Source organism: Benincasa hispida, unplaced genomic scaffold (genome assembly GCF_027475165.1).
Source record: "Benincasa hispida cultivar pf3 unplaced genomic scaffold, pf3_genome.v1.1 HicScf931, whole genome shotgun sequence".
NCBI lineage: Eukaryota > Viridiplantae > Streptophyta > Magnoliopsida > Cucurbitales > Cucurbitaceae > Benincasa > Benincasa hispida.
In genome coordinates this window covers 1-15,763 of record NW_028327077.1, presented here as the reverse complement: position 1 = coordinate 15,763, position 15,763 = coordinate 1, and the positions used below count along the sequence as shown (strand labels likewise).

The 15,763-nt window shown below is 35.3% G+C and overlaps 1 protein-coding gene across 3 annotated transcripts; it reads left to right on the top strand.

The window, feature by feature from the left end:
* The first annotated feature begins 5,169 nt into the window (after window positions 1-5,169).
* Window positions 5,170-15,446, top strand: LOC150029774 (rRNA biogenesis protein RRP5-like). Of its 3 annotated transcripts, none has more exons than XM_090310375.1 (17): window positions 5,170-5,368; window positions 5,796-5,870; window positions 7,224-7,360; window positions 9,609-9,743; window positions 10,353-10,498; window positions 10,600-10,665; window positions 11,582-11,688; window positions 11,796-11,876; window positions 11,949-12,023; window positions 12,118-12,219; window positions 13,271-13,427; window positions 13,510-13,658; window positions 13,950-14,033; window positions 14,173-14,273; window positions 14,674-14,827; window positions 14,994-15,068; window positions 15,171-15,446. In XM_090310375.1, the coding sequence occupies exons 1-17, from the start codon at window positions 5,327-5,329 to the stop codon at window positions 15,429-15,431; spliced, it is 1,947 nt and encodes a 648-aa protein (XP_090166501.1). In that variant the 5' UTR covers window positions 5,170-5,326; the 3' UTR covers window positions 15,432-15,446. The 3 variants fall into 3 exon arrangements, with proteins under 3 accessions (XP_090166501.1, XP_090166500.1, XP_090166502.1); XM_090310374.1 differs by having other exon boundaries at window positions 15,159-15,446; XM_090310376.1 differs by lacking the exons at window positions 5,170-5,368; window positions 5,796-5,870; window positions 7,224-7,360 and adding an exon at window positions 9,128-9,365 and having other exon boundaries at window positions 15,159-15,446.
* Window positions 15,447-15,763: the final 317 nt, after the last annotated feature.

The window sequence follows — 15,763 nt, the reverse complement described above, 5'->3', positions numbered from 1 at the left end:
GTCGAAATGGCATAATTGGTTAATTCATATTGCTTATCAGGGAATTAAGAAGACATCATGAAGAAAGTGATTGACGGGTGAACGAAAATAGACAGAAAATGATAAATGAAAGCTATCAAAACATTTAATATCTCTATTAAACGTTTGATACATGGTGTGTGAATGAAGAGATAAAGAGAACGTGAAATACAACGATGAAAGAGATAGAACAGATACAAACAAAGGCCAATGTCTTGGCACTGATTCGATGGAGATCTACTTGCCGGATAGGATGGATTTGATGGTAGGAAGAGCTTTCCTCTAAGGCTTGCTCCACCGATAGCAGGGATCTTTGCACAGAGCTTTCAATCGGGTGTTTGGCAGATTAAATCTGAGATTCACCTCTCGACCTTATCTCGTCTTCTTCCCGGATTTCTTCACTTAAGCACTCAGCTCAACCTTTTCTCTCAACAGTTTTGCAGCATTTACCCCATATCCCGTAGCATCCTTTTTCTCTGAAATTAATGGGGTATTTATAGGTGCAGATCTTTGACTCCGGCCTTGTGGTCCCCACTGATGGTTATGGTAATTCTGAAGATGTAGGGATATTATTCCTTCTGTTATGCAATCAGACCGTCAATTCTGCACAACCGTTAGTTGTACATGTGTCTCAATCCTCCGTTTTTGCGTTGCTCAGCTACATCTTTCGATTGTGGATTCGCATGTGGTGTTGTTTTTATTACCGCATGCGGTTGAAATACAGCTCTGGACCGACTGTCGCATTACGCCGTCATTGCGGTAATCATCTCTTCATTGTTGATTGACGGGCGCAATGTAACAGAGATGCGTTGATCAGTTTCTCGTGAGCCTTGAGCGCAAGCGGTGACTTGGTCTCCTACAAAATAGAGTAAAGTTCGGCTTGTCTTCCATCTTTATGGTGTTAGTGGGTATAATTGCAAACATTTATAATTATTGTAATACTAGGCTAATTTTCATACAATCGGCGCATATTCACTAACTTTTGGATGCAATATCTAGATAATGTGGCATAAATAAATTGTATTTCTACAAGTTATCACTTTTCTAATGCGTTAGCGTTAATCCTTGCGTTGAAATCCTGTAATACGATGCGTTATTGCCGCGATATTTAGTAATAAAACTTCTTTTCTTGAGTTTGCTAATGTTTGAATAAATCCATGCGTTTCTTCTAAAAATGAGGAGAATTTATCATTAAAAACCTTAGTTGTTCCAACTTAAGAGAAAAAATAACTTGTATTTCTACAAGTTACCATCCAGCCCACGTGCTAATGGCTAACCCTAAAAAGTTGGAATCGCGTTCGAAAGTTGGGGTGGGTACTTCTATAATCCAAGTGAGAACAAGGTGTTTGTATCGACAAATACTATCTTCTTGGAAGAAGACCACATAAGGGATCATAAACCACGAAGTAAGCTTGTTTTAAATGAGATTTCTAATGAGACTACTGAGAGATCAACAAGAGTTGTTGAACAGACTGATAGATTAGCAAAAGTTGTTGATGTCACTTCATCTAGTCAACCATCTCAAGAGTTGAGACTGCCTCGACGTAGTGGGAGGGTTGTGAACCCACTAGAACGTTACATGGGTTTGACTGAAGATCAAAACATCATGTCTGATGATGGAGTTGAGGATCCATTGACTTATAAGCAAGCACTAGAGGATGTTGACAAAATGAGTGGATTAAAGTCATGAATCAGGAAATGAAGTCTACGTACTCTAATTCCGTCTGGAAACTTATGGATCAGCCTGATGGGGTAAAACCTATAGGGTGTAAGTAGATCTATAAGAGAAAACAAGGTGTAGATGGAAAGGTGCAGACCTTTAAGGCTAGACTCGGGCAAAGGGTTATACCCAGGTCGAGGGAGTGGACGATGAGAAAACTTTCTCACTTGTTGTCATGTTGAAGTCTATCAGGATTCTCCTGTCCACAGCCATATTTTATGATTATGAGATATGGCAAATAGACATCAAGACTTCCTTTCTGAATGGTAATCTTGAGAAGACCATCTATATGGTTCAACCAGAGGGATTCATTGACCCAGATCAAGAGCAAAAAGTTTGCAAGCTTAATAGGTTCATTTATGGGTTAAAACAAGCATCTAGATCTTGGAACATTCGATTTGATAGTGCAATCAAATCATTTGGCTTTGATCAAAATGTTGATGAGATTTGTGTTTACAAAAAAATCATCAACAGTTAAGTAGCTTTCCTAGTGTTGTATTGGAAGATATCCTACTCCTTGGGAATGATGTAGGTTTTCTAGCTGACATTAAGAAGTGGCTAGCCGCCCAATTCCAAATGAAAGATTTAGGAGAGGTGTAGTTTATTCTAGGTATCCAGATCATTCGGGATCGTAAAAACAAAAGGTTGGCCTTATCTCAGGTATCGTACATGGACAAGATGTTGATCAGGTACTCGATGCAGAATTCCAAAAGGGGTTTATTACCCTTCAGGCATGCAATTGTTTTGTCTAAGGAATAGTGTCCTAAGACACCTCAAGAGGTTGAGGAAATGAGATGGATTCCCTATGCATCGGCTGTTGGTAGCCTCATATATGTAATGTTATGTACTAGACCTGACATTTGCTATGCAGTAGGGATTGCCAATCGATATTAGTCCAATCTAGGATTGATCAATGGACGGTGATCAAAAAGATTCTCAAGTATCTTCGGAGAACGAGAGACTATATGTTTATGTATAGAGATAAGGATTTGATCCTTACAGGATACATAGACTCTGACTTTCAGAATGATAGAGATTCTCAGAAATCGACATCAGGGTCAATGTTCACTCTGAATGAAGGAGTTGTAGTTTACTGAAGCATCAAGCAAGGATGCATCGCAAACTCAACTATGGAAGCCGAATACGTAATCGCTTGTGAAGCAGCTAAAGAGGCTGTTTTGCTTAGGAAGTTCCTCATAGATTTGGAAGTTGTTCCAAATATGTCTTTGTCGATCACTCTCTATTGTGATAACAGCGGGGCTATGGAAAATTCAAAGGAACCTCGGAGTCACTGAAGAGACAAGAATATCGAACAGAAGTATCATTTGATCAGGGAGATTGTACATCACGATGATATGATAGCCACAAAGATCACGTCGAAGCACAATGTTGCTGATCCGTTTATAAAGGCTCTCACGGCTAAAGTGTTCGAGGGTCATCTGAAGAGTCTGGGTCTGCGGGACATGTGGCACCTTGTCTAGGCAAGTGGGAGATGATACTAGGTATAGAGTATACCCTAATTTATTGTATATTATACTATTTTTATGTATTGTACATTAGTCTCCCGAGGCATTACGACAAGTGGGAGATTGTTGGGATTGGTGTCCTAATTCTCCTGGTGGTCTCGTAGTTTGTAAACACCTCTGTAAACATATTTTTATTAATAAAATAAATATTGTTTTATAAGCATTTACTCAAATCTAATAAATTAAGATCCGTGGTTATTTCATGTAACTTAAGCATGTATGTGAGACATACAAGTGGATCATACCTTAAGTAATAACCTAAATGTTTGTAGTAGATGGATAAAGGAGAGATACTTTATCCTGTTGACACTATGGATACAACCCGCTTTGTAGATGTTTACAAGTGTTGTAAAGTACTACAAAATGATTCTGACTATTCATGTGGAGACATGCGAGCGGGAGTGTCCTATACAAAGAGTTTTTATAAGACCGAGCCATGAGATGATTACTCTTTTTATATAGCGTCGTTGATAATTGAGACTTACATTTCACTAAAATGACCATAGGTGACATGACCTTAATCCTGAGTGAGCTGGGAATTCCTGTCTATGAGGGCGGTTCTTTGATTTGTATGGGTAAGAGTGGCCAAATTGCCAACTCAAACTTTACGAAAAATGAAGCAACACTAATATGATATCCATCAATCACTAGGTTGTCAGCTTTAATTGTTTGGTAAGATGCAACTTTATATTGGAAAAACGTGTAAAAGAATGAGAAGAAGATGAAACATGGTCAAGAGAATAAAATCAGTTAACCTGTAGTTGGAGGGAGGGAGGGAGGGAGGGGGGGTGGGTGGGGACAATTTACACCATGTGAAGTGTTTAAAAGGCAGTGTGTTAAAACTATCAAAACTCTGTTCTTGAAGATCTGAGCATTTCTTTCAAAACCACGTTAGCCGGAGGAAAGTCCTAGAGAAGTTGAGCCAAAGAGGCCTTTTTCTCATTCTTGGAGGGGTGTCCACTATCCTGTGAGCCGAAGAGAGAAAATGTCCACAAGGAACCAACCTGAAAATGAAAGAGAGAAACAAAAGCAGCCTCATAAAATAATGGTCAAATGTAGAGTGGTTTAGTGAACTTACAAAAACAAATCTTAGATAAACTTCTTGACCATATTTCAAACTAAGATAACATTTGGCTTGTTTTTTATTATTATTATTATTATTATTTTGTTAGAGCTCTTACTCTGAATGATGATTCTCAAACAAATCTTGGAACACTCCAAGTTTCTTGTTTAGCGATTTTCCTAGATTTCTAAGAGACTTCTGAAGTAAATGTAAAACCATCTAATCCAAGGGCTTATTAGAACCCAAATACACGTGATTGCCTTCCATATTTTATTTTTCTCAGAAAAAAAATTACTGGAATCTTTTATTATAGTCACGAATAGATTTTGTTAAGAATCTGGACACTCCTAATCTGATACTGAAGTTAAGTTGTCTCTTTTTCAGTTTCATCCTCTCTTACAAAACCTCGTCATTATCATTAAGGTTTTCCAATTAAACAATTTTCCACCTTGAAGGATTAACTTGATAGTGGAATGATAATGTGTTTTCATCTTTTTTTTTTCTTTTTTTTTTTTGACCACTTTACTTCTCATTTCTTCCTCCAATTTTTCATTTTCTAAGTTAATAACCATGACCTCAAAGTTCAACAAGATATCCTTTGCTACTTCGCTCAAATAATTAGAGTTCTAGCCTCTTCAACAGTATGATCGGAGGATATTATAGTTGATATAGTTTTTGTTTGAGGTGTTGCTTTATACCATTGGATTATGGAAGTAATTAAGGCATTTTATTATTTCATCCTCTTTCATTCCTTCTTTTTTCTTTGCTTAGTTCACAGTTGGTTACATTTACAAATTGATGCACCCATTTGATATGAGCTCATTTGATAATAGAACATGTTCTGATTTTTGACAGGCCAGTGCCTTTGAAGGTCCAGTGTTTTCCTACTCAGATGTGAAGCCTGGGACGTTGATACGTGCTAAAGTCATAGTTGTCGATGATTTTGGTGCTATTGTGCAATTTCCTGGCGGTCTTAAAGCTCTGTGTCCTCTTAGTCACATGTCTGAGTTTGAAATTGCTAAACCTCGGAAAAAATTCAAGGTCATTATTTCGAACTGTTCCATTCCATAAAATCTATTTTTGGTTACATATGGCAAGAGATAGAATAACTTTTAAAGATCAGTATAGGGTACATGGAATCATCTGGGGATCTATTATTCAGTTCATATTTATATAGGGCTAGAAATGGCTCTGGAGATGGTTTGAATTTACAACAAATTGTGAAGTCCCAAGCAAAGGAGATTACAATAAGTCATCCAATTGGCTCAAATAGTCATAATTTATTGTTTTTAAAAAGATGGCCCATGAAAATTTAAAAACTGAGGGTGTTAACGTCTCTTATTTTCTCTGATGGACAACGTGGCGGATTGTTCTGTGTTACATAGGAAGCTATATTGATTGTGCTACGATTACATGAAATGTTTCTTAGTTTTGGAACTTCAAATTCTGTTGCCATGCCAATATGCAGGTTGGGGCTGAATTGATTTTCCGTGTGCTTGGTTGCAAGTCCAAGAGAATAACTGTTACACACAAGAAGACGCTCGTATGTTCCTTTTATTTGATCTGTATTTATATGGGTCCTTGAATCATATAAATATAGTTGCTCTTATTTGTTATTTATTAGTTTGGCAGGAGTTTCAGATACGAAATTTCAGGTTTTTTAAATAATATATTTTTTTTAATTTAAATTTTAAGTTTTTTAAAATGGGAAACAAATCATTTCATTGACATGAATGTAATCACAAAAAAGAGAGAACTTCCTATCCAATGGATGTACATAAAACTATCCCGATGAACTATAGTCTATAAGTGAGGATAGGCAGTGTTTTAAAAAGTCCTCCGGGCGGGGATAGGCTTTTTTTGCGCCTTGCACTTAAGTCCCAGAAGACTATTGTGCTTTATTGTGCCTTGAGCTTTAAAAAAACACTACGGATAGGCTTAATTGCAAAAGTGGGGAGCATAATTTACACCGAGATAGAGATAGAGAAATAGTTGATGAGAGGAGTGCTTATGTACGTACTGCAATCACGTAGTTGGTTGTCTTCTGTATGTTAGACTGAATTATCATCCCTGCTGATCCCAAGTTTCTTTGTTCTTGTATTTATATTCTTTGTCTCACTGTATTTTGAGCATTAAGCTCTCAATGAAAAGTTCAGTTTCTGTTTAAAATTTAAAGAATACGATTAAGTGTGATTTAGGCTATTGTGGTACTTTACATGCTGTTTAGTTAGTTACATTCTTTTTTCATTTAATCAGTAAAAAGTATTTTTTCCTTTTCTGAAAAAAAGTTGCATTGATATTTTTTGTTATTAATCAATTACAGGTTATAGCTTATTAATTAGCTTCTGTTGATTTACTCATATACAGTTTTAGTTAGAAACAACTAGTTACTTCCCAGTCATATACAGTTTTAGTTAGAAACAACAAGGATTCTTTTTACTATACTTAGGGGGCTCCAATGTTGTAGGCTTCATTATTTTACATGTTTAAATGGACTTCTATCTTCCCACACTTTTTTCCACGTTTCTGGTCATCATGCATTGTAAACCATACTGTCTATTCTCAGTTTAATTTTCCATCCAATAAAAATGTGAAAACGAACAATATGTAAACTTCTTAAGTTTGACAGTTTTAGTTTTAGCAATTGAAGAGTATCATGAGCTTTGCTTCCGTGCACGTGCATTAAAACCCTGCAATTATACCATTATCATAGTTTTTGATTAAATAATCCTAGACCAAGTATTCTATTTGTTATTGTACTCTGCAGTCTGCACTATCTTATTGACTGTAATTATTACATTCAACTCGTTTTGTTCTAGCTACTTTAAAATTAGGCTCTTGTCATAACTTGGACATCAGTATCTGCTTAGTTATTCTGATACATGCCAATTTACAGGTAAAATCAAAATTGGAGGTTCTTAGTTCATATGCTGATGCTACTGCAGGATTAGTGGCCCATGGCTGGATAACGAAGATTGAAAAACATGGTTGCTTTGTCAGGTTTTACAATGGGGTTCAAGGTTTTGCTCCTAGGCAAGTTGTATACTGCATCCATATAGCTTTTGAACTTATTATCTTTCTGTGGTTGACTAACTATAATTTGCCTATTTTCAAGATTTGCATATTGTAGTAACAAGAACTGTCATTTCATTTTCGCATCTTGTGAGCTGGGATGTGATAGGGAAGCCAGTGAACCTTGTGGGGTTAGAATTCGAGAATTTAAGGACTCGTAACAAAGTCATGTTGGCTAAATGGATTTTTCGTTTCTCCTCGAGCCTTAAACCCTTTGGTATAGGATTATTGCGATCAACTATGAATCTCATCCTTTTGAGTGTTGTCTGGTGGGGTTAAAAAGCAGTCTAAAAATGGGTGGAAAGATATATCCATTGAAGTCCCTTTCTTTCTTACCTGTTTATTATGCGTGAGTGATGGAAAGGAAGCATATTTTTGGGTGGATAAGTGAGTGGGGGATAGATTCCTATGTGCTAAGTCTCCTTCTGTTTATACCATTTTTCCTCTATGAGTAGTCCTATGTTGCTGATAACTCTCTTTTTTATTTGGTTCCTATCGTCTGTTGTTTCATAGGTAAACGTGGATGTCTCAACTCTATTGTCTTTGATGAGAGAGTTTGAGTTTAGACTTGAGAGAAAGGATGTTTGTTTTAAGCTTCCCTTGGGGTTTTTTTTGTAGTTCTTTCACTGGATGTTGGAACTTTTTTTTTTTTTTTTTTTTAAATTTTTTGTTTCTGTAGAAGATAAAAATTCCAAAGAAGGTTAAGTTCTTTGTTTGGTAGGTTATGCGTGAAAGCATTAATACTCTTGATTGGCTGTTAAGAAAGTTGGCTTCATTGGTTGGGCCCTTTTGTTGCATTCTTTGTCAGAATGTGGAGGAAGACATGGAGATATGATTTTGTGCAGTTAGTTTGGAGTTACTTTTTTTAGGCTGTTAGCATTCAATTAGCTCGTCACAAAGATTTAAGAGAGATGATCAGTGAGTTTCTTCTCCATCTATCGTTTAGGGAGAAGAGGAGGTTCTTTTGGCAAATTGGGGTGTGTGCTTTGTAGTGAGGTCTTTAAGGGAGAGGAATAATACAGTTGTTAGGGGGATGAAGAGGGATTTGAGTGATATTTGATCCTTGCTATGGTGCTATGTTCCTCTCTAGGCTTTCATGATGTAGTCTTGGAGCTTCCAACTTTAGTGATGTTCCCTTTGTGGGCTTGGATTTTTTGATGCCTTTGTATTTTTTTCATTGTTTTTCATTAAAAGGTTAGTTTTCATTAAACAAAAACCTTTTTTTTGGGCTATGTATAAGTAAATAAGCAATTAACCTTCTAACAAATATATAATGCAGTTATAATATTTTGATTTTAGACGGAGGTTGTGACCCTCCTTTCTTTATTGGGGGAAGTTGTGGTTAGGCAAGGGAGAAAGGATTTTTATTGTTGGAGTCTTAACCCTTATGATGGATTTATCGTAAATCTTTCTTTCAGTACTTACGAGATCCCTCCTCCTTTATAGAATTGGGTTTTTCTGCTTGTTGGAAGGTGGAAGTCCCAAAGAAGGTAAAGTTCTTTATTTGATAGGTTATTCATGGAATTGCACTTACGGGCGATTTTTTTGAGAGGTGGAGAGGGAACCTTTCACTGTTTGGTCCCTAGCTAATTTTAACGCATCTCTCTAGGGGTCCAAAAATCCAATGAAAGTTGTTCCCTTTTGAGGGGTGAAGATTGGAGATTCTTCTTCCAGGGTGCTCCCTTTTGCAGGCTGAATTTTTTGTATGCCTTTATATTCCTTTATTTTTTTTATTAATGAAAGTTGGTCTTTTATATAAAAAGAAAATAAAAGTACTTTCTATTTATGAATTAATAAAAAGTTTGTTTCCATTTAAAAAAAAAAGAAGAAAATAAATATTTTGATTCCAGATGTGGCTATTGTGAACTTTACTCTGTCCATCTTCTTTGTTCCAAGTTTTCATCTGCCACAAGATAGAAATTACGTTACTACCCTATTCTTTGTCTCAACTGACTCAAAGTCCTAGGTGTGTATAATTATTGTTATTTTCTCTGTTGGTTTCCTGTCTGTTCTTTTGTTTGAAGTAACTTCAATTGAAGTGAAATTGCTTGAATTTATAATGAGGAATGAAAGTTGCTAATGCTATTAGATTTTTGTACATTCTCGTGTAGCAAATTCATGTATACAGTTATTTTTTACTATTCTATTTGCGGAAGCTAATAATTATTCGCTTGTTATCGTAAATCTAATTTTTCCCGTTCTTATTCAGATTTGAGCTTGGAATAGAACCTGGTTCTGATCCAAGTTCAACATATCATATCGGTCAAGTCATCAAATGTAGAATAACAAGTTCTACTCCCTCCTCCAAGCGAATAAGCCTTAGTTTTGTAATGAAGCCTGCGAGGTTTGATTCTGTTTACCTCATATTTAGATAAGTATGGTCATTTCCTTTCTACATATGGAACTATTGGATATAGAACATTATAAATATGCCTCTGAAATTGTAGAAGTAGCCAAGTTGGTACATGAACAAATAATTCGTTTGTTAATTCTTGTGATCATGTACTGTTTATAGTCTCTAATTGGAATGCTGCTTTCTATTAAGTTTCTGGTTTCTTATAAAAAAAATAGAAGTAGGTTACTGAAATATCTGTCCCAGATAGGCGAGGTCTTTACTGGGATTCTTGTTGTCTTTTATACTTGTTCTGAGGATTTTTATTGATTTTGTTTTGTTTGCTTACTATTTTGTATTTAGAGCATTACTCTCTTTCCATTTCCTTAATGAAAAGTTATGTATCCCCTTTTTAGAAAGATGAAAAAACCCTGACTTCTTGTGAATGGGAACTACTAGGAAATAGGAAAGGCAAAATAGAATGGCACTAGTTAGCCATTTTGAGAGAAAAAATTAATTTTTCTTATGATTTTCTTCTATAGAAAAAAAAATGGAGAATTTGTTATTACATGCAACATAAGTTCTGACAGGTGTCATTATCATTGGAGAACTCAATTACAGGGTATCTGAGGACACAAAGGTTGAGTTGGGTCATATTGTAACGGGTGTGGTTGATGAAATAACTGAGACCCATGTAACATTGTATGTTAATAGATCCGGTTACTCAAGGGGAAGAATATCCATGGAACATCTGTCAGATCATCAGGGTATATATTGACCTTTACCTTAACGTGCACATTGTGTATTTTTCCTTTCTTGTGGATGTTATCTTTTGTTTATTTTCCTAATTAGTGATGCTTACTTGCAGCACATGCCTCTTCGATGAAGTCCGTGTTGAAGCCTGGATATCAATTTGATCAACTCCTTGTACTGGGTAGTTTTATTATTTCACATTCTTTTGCAAATTCAAGTTTAAAAGTTCTTATTTTGAAAAAATCAATATCTTCTTTTAAGAACATCGCTAGGGAAATATTGAAAGATATCGTTAGGATATTTGTAATTTGTTAGTAGTTGGTTATAAATTGACCTATGGTCACTTATTTGTAATTGGGTAGTTACATACAAGCAAGGTTTCAAATATTGATATCGGCATAGTATATAAATTATAAATTAAAAAAATCTAGAATCAAGAGGTTAAAGGTTCGTGTTCATGTTTGTGCTTGTTAGCATATTATTGTCTGGGTTAAATTGCAAATTTAGTTCCTATAGTTTGGATAAAGTTAGAATTCCTATAGTCTATAATTAGAATCTAGTCCCTATGGTTTGATAAAGCTTTCATAAATAGTTCCTACGGTGTAGGGATTATCCAGAGGATTTTATCAAACCATATGAACTATTTATGAGATTTTATTAAACCATAAGGACTAAGTTCTAACTTTTAAAACTATAGATACTAAATTCTTTCTCCAAACTATAAGGACCAAATTTGTAATTTACCCTTATTTTCACTATGTGTATAAATGCATGCATTGCAACTATCAATAATATATGTTCTTAAACACTTCCTGTAGTGTTCTCTCAGTAAAGTGATTGGAGAATTTGAAATGCTGCATTAAGTTGGTTCTGTTTTGCTTCATTTTATGAAAAGGTGGATTGTACTTGCTGCTTTATGTGATTTTAAGAGTATTTGGAACTTTTTGAAAATATTGTTTGGACCCATTTTCTTTTGTTTTCTTTCTGCTTTCCCCACAAGTACACCTAACTTTTCTTTTAATGGTAGCCTTTTCATCTGTAAATTCATTCATGATTTGGATGTTATGGTTTGATAATTCTTCTCCCACTATTTTCAGATATTGAAGGCCAAAATTTAATCCTCTCTGCAAAACAATCTCTAATCAATTTGGCTCATGTGCTTCCATCTGACCTGAGTCAAGTAAAGCAATATTCTGTTATCCATGTAAGTGGCTGATATATGCAAGCATTGGTCAAACATCAGTGTTGTGTCAATTTGATTTCTCTTGCTCTGAACTTCAACTCATTCTATCAATCTGTTCTCTCTTCTAGGGATTCATTTCTAACATAATAGAAAGAGGTTGTTTTGTTCGCTTTCTAGGACGTTTAACTGGCTTTTCTCCACGAAATAAGGTAACGAATTTTGTGACAAGATTTTTTCCAGTATTAATTCCAAATTTTAATCTCTGCATTCTTATGCTTCAGGCTATGGAAGACCGGAAATTGGATTTACAGGAAGCTTTTTACATTGGGCAATCTGTTCGGAGTAGTGTAGTTGATGTCAGTGACCTATTTTAAGGAAGAATATGCACAGTTGTAAAGTAGAAATATATTTGGTTGTAAACTAATATGTAATTGTATTTTGATATTTCAGGTTAGTGGTGAAACGGGTAGAATCACACTTTCTTTGAAGCAGTCAACTTGCTTTTCAACCGACGCCTCTTTTATACAGGAATTCTTTTTGACGGAAGAGAAGGTACATATTTGGTGTGGGGGGTGGGGGGCATATGTTGACAAATTACTATCATCGACAGTGAGAGGAGTAAAATGTTAATGATGATAGAAAAGTTGAACAGTCAAACTTGTGGCAATGTCAATATAAATATCTGTGAAATGTTGATGCTTGAAATATTCCGAGAAAAGCGAAAAAAGTTAAAACTGATAAATAATAGGTTAGAAGGGGTGGAGCTTGTTATGCACATATGTTTTGCCAACTTTTCTAGTATTTCTTGATGTTCTTGATGTTCTATCAATATTTCCATGGCTTAAAAATGATATGTTTCTTCATCTTGGTTTTGAAAGATTCAATTTTTACTCTATGGCTATAATATTCTTGTTTTGTTGTTGGTGTAAAGAACTTGTAGATTCTTTTTAAACTTAATATTTAATTGGTTTTTCTTTTGGCTTAGGTATACTTTTAGATGTACATCTGTGCATTCTTTTTTTAGGTTTCTGCTTTCTTTTTTACTTGTCTTACATAGTAAACAAGTTACATGGTTTGGAGTTGTCACTTTGAGGCATGTTTGGTTTCCACCTAGCATGGCCAACGGATTGTTGCTCCATGATTGAGGAGTTCCTTCTTAGTACGAGAAGGGATTTTTTTTTTTTTTTTTTTTTTTTTTTTTTTTGTTGTTGTTGTTGTGGGTGGGATATGTGGTTTTGTAGGCCTTTGAGTGTGAGAATTATTAGAATCTTTCGAGGGTTGAGAGGACTTTGGTTGATGTTTGGGGCCTTGTTCGGTTTCATTTTTTTGGGTGGTTACATCTTTTTGTAATTACTCGGTGGGTCTTTTTTTTTTTTGACTGGATCCCCTTACGGAAGCTTGGCTCCTTTTGTTTTGTCTTCATTCTTGTATGTCCTTGTATTCTTTTGTTCATTCTTGTTGGAAATTGGGTTATCTTTCCCAAATAGTGAACGAGTCACATGAAGTTGATCTTTCAAGGCCTTTCAAACCATGTAATTTTTACTATGTATCAGCTAACTTAGTTATTTTTTTTAATGCTTTAAATTGACATGGTTCTATACAGATTGCAAAGCTCCAATCATTGGATGAATCAAACTGGGCAGAAGAATTTTCAATTGGTAGTGTGGTTGAGGGAGAAGTTCAAGAGGTCAAGGATATTGGAGTTACTATCAGCTTTGAGAAGTACCATGATGTTTTTGGTTTTATTGCACTCCATGGATGTAAGTTCTATGTATTATTTTTTATTACCTGACTGATTTTGATAGAAGACTGCTTGTAACTAGTGTTATATAATCTGTGCAGTGAGTGGGTCCATAGTGGAAACAGGTTCTACTATTCAGGCTGCTGTTCTTGATGTCTCTAAAACTGAACGGCTTGTTGATTTATCCTTAAAACCTGAAATAGTTGATAACTGGATGGCAAACAATTCTAGCCGGCAAACTAGTAGGAAGGTGAAGCCTAATATTCAGTTCTATATAAGTAAAAATATTTTTTTTTCCCCTTTCTATAGTGCTTCTGACAAGAGAGCTAAGCCAGAGATGACTTGTTTTGAACCGTTCAAATTTTAATTTTCTTCCTGTTGTTGATACTATTCTCATCGTCAGAGATGATAATATCTCTCTCAAATTTGACATTATGATTTATATAATACACATTAATTTGCCTTTTGGCTTTTGGGGTTTCCCCGATTTCATTTCTCAATGAAATGTTTCTTATAAGAAAAAAACGTACTTTGGTAACAGAAACGAAAGGCAGAAGCATTGAAGGACTTAGAGATGAATCAGACTGTGCATGCTGTAGTGGAAGCTGTGAAAGAGAACTATCTGGCATGTTTTTGATGTTATTGTTTAATCTTCTTTCCTTGTTTTTCCCTCTTTTTTAAAAAGAAACCTGGAGGAGAATATATTTGTGTGTTGTTTCACATCATTTCACTCCTCTTCTGATTTCCATTTTACTTCATTATAGGTCCTTTCATTGCCAGAGTTTGGTTATGCTATCGGTTATGCATCAACATATGATTACAATACCCAAAGGCTTCATCAGAAGCAATTTACAATCGGACAAAGGTGAAAAACAGCATCTTACCTATCCATCTTCCTACTTCCCCTCCCCCTCACCAAAAAAAGAAAAAAGGGCTCCCCGTTTTCTGCTTTTCACCTTCATCATTCCTTGAAACTGCAGACTTTTTTTTTTGTTATATTTTCTTTGGTGTTTCGGGTGTTGGGAGTCTGGAGGACAATGATTTGTTTTTCCTAGCCCTCAGGTTTTACCATTGTCTAGTTATTGTGGGTGTGTTTTTACTGGGCTAGTTAAAATATTCATTATTTGCACGACAAGTTGTATACTAGGTAACCTGGTGCTTGGCTTCTCTACTTAGTTCTTTCAGATTTATCTTTTTGGCTTTCTTCACCCTTGGACTTGTATCTTTATAATTTTACAAGTGCTTTACGCATGAAATCAATGCAGCGTTGTTGCCTCAGTTGTGGCTCTTCCATGTCCGTCAACATTTGGGAGGCTGCTACTGCTTCTAAAGTCAATAAGTGAGGGCATTGTTACACCTGGTTCAAAACGGTCAAAGAAGAACTCTTCACGTGAAGTGGGATCTCTGGTTCATGCAGAGGTAGGTGTTTTCCCTCCAGTCTTTATGTTTGATTGAACCTTTGGGACCTCATTCTCAGTTCTCTTATTAGGAAAGCTTGCATCGAGATAACATTTTTTTTTGTTTCAGATTTGTTTCTATGTTGGAAATTGTATATAGAATTCTTATTTGATGCAATGCTTTCCAGATCATTGATATTCAGCCCCTTGAAATGAGATTAAAATTTGGAACTGGATTACGTGGAAGAGTTCACGTGACAGAGGTAAATTTACAAATATATGTTTCAACCATATAAAGATAATTCTGATTCTATGCATTATCTCCGATTATCATGTTCAACAAGCTTGACCAGTGTTGTGCACAGGTTAGTAATATGCTTGATGAAACTTCAGAAGCTCCATTTAGTAACTTCAGGGTTGGGCAAACCTTAGTTGCAAGGATTGTTGCAGAGGCAAATCACTCAGCTAACAAAAAGAAGGGCTGCCTATGGGAGTTGTCTGTAAAACCTGACGTTCTTAAAGGTAAAGCAAATAAATTACTAAAATATTTCTTTGATAAACAAATTTTCGAAATGATTTATTTTTTTAAACTCTACTTCAAGGCATGGAGTCAATTTCAACCATAAACTATCGATTTCGTCGAATAGAACCCTAAATCTGAAGAGTTGGTGCATTTCTTGTGGTTAAATGATGTTTTTGTTTATTGGATCTTTTGATTGTGTTTATTTTATTGCTGTGTTCAAGTGCTTTTGTGCAGATTTGTCCCAATTCACTTTTTGCTTATTCCATTCAGGATATTCGTTTAAATTGGAATGCTTTTGTTTCTTCAGTTTAACTTATGTAGCTTTGTATTTTATTCTTTTTTTGGTATCTTGTATTTTTGAGGATTAGACTCTTTTCATCGAGCATAATTTCCTTCCAAAAAACATTTATTTTTAATTGGAAAGAAAGAGATATT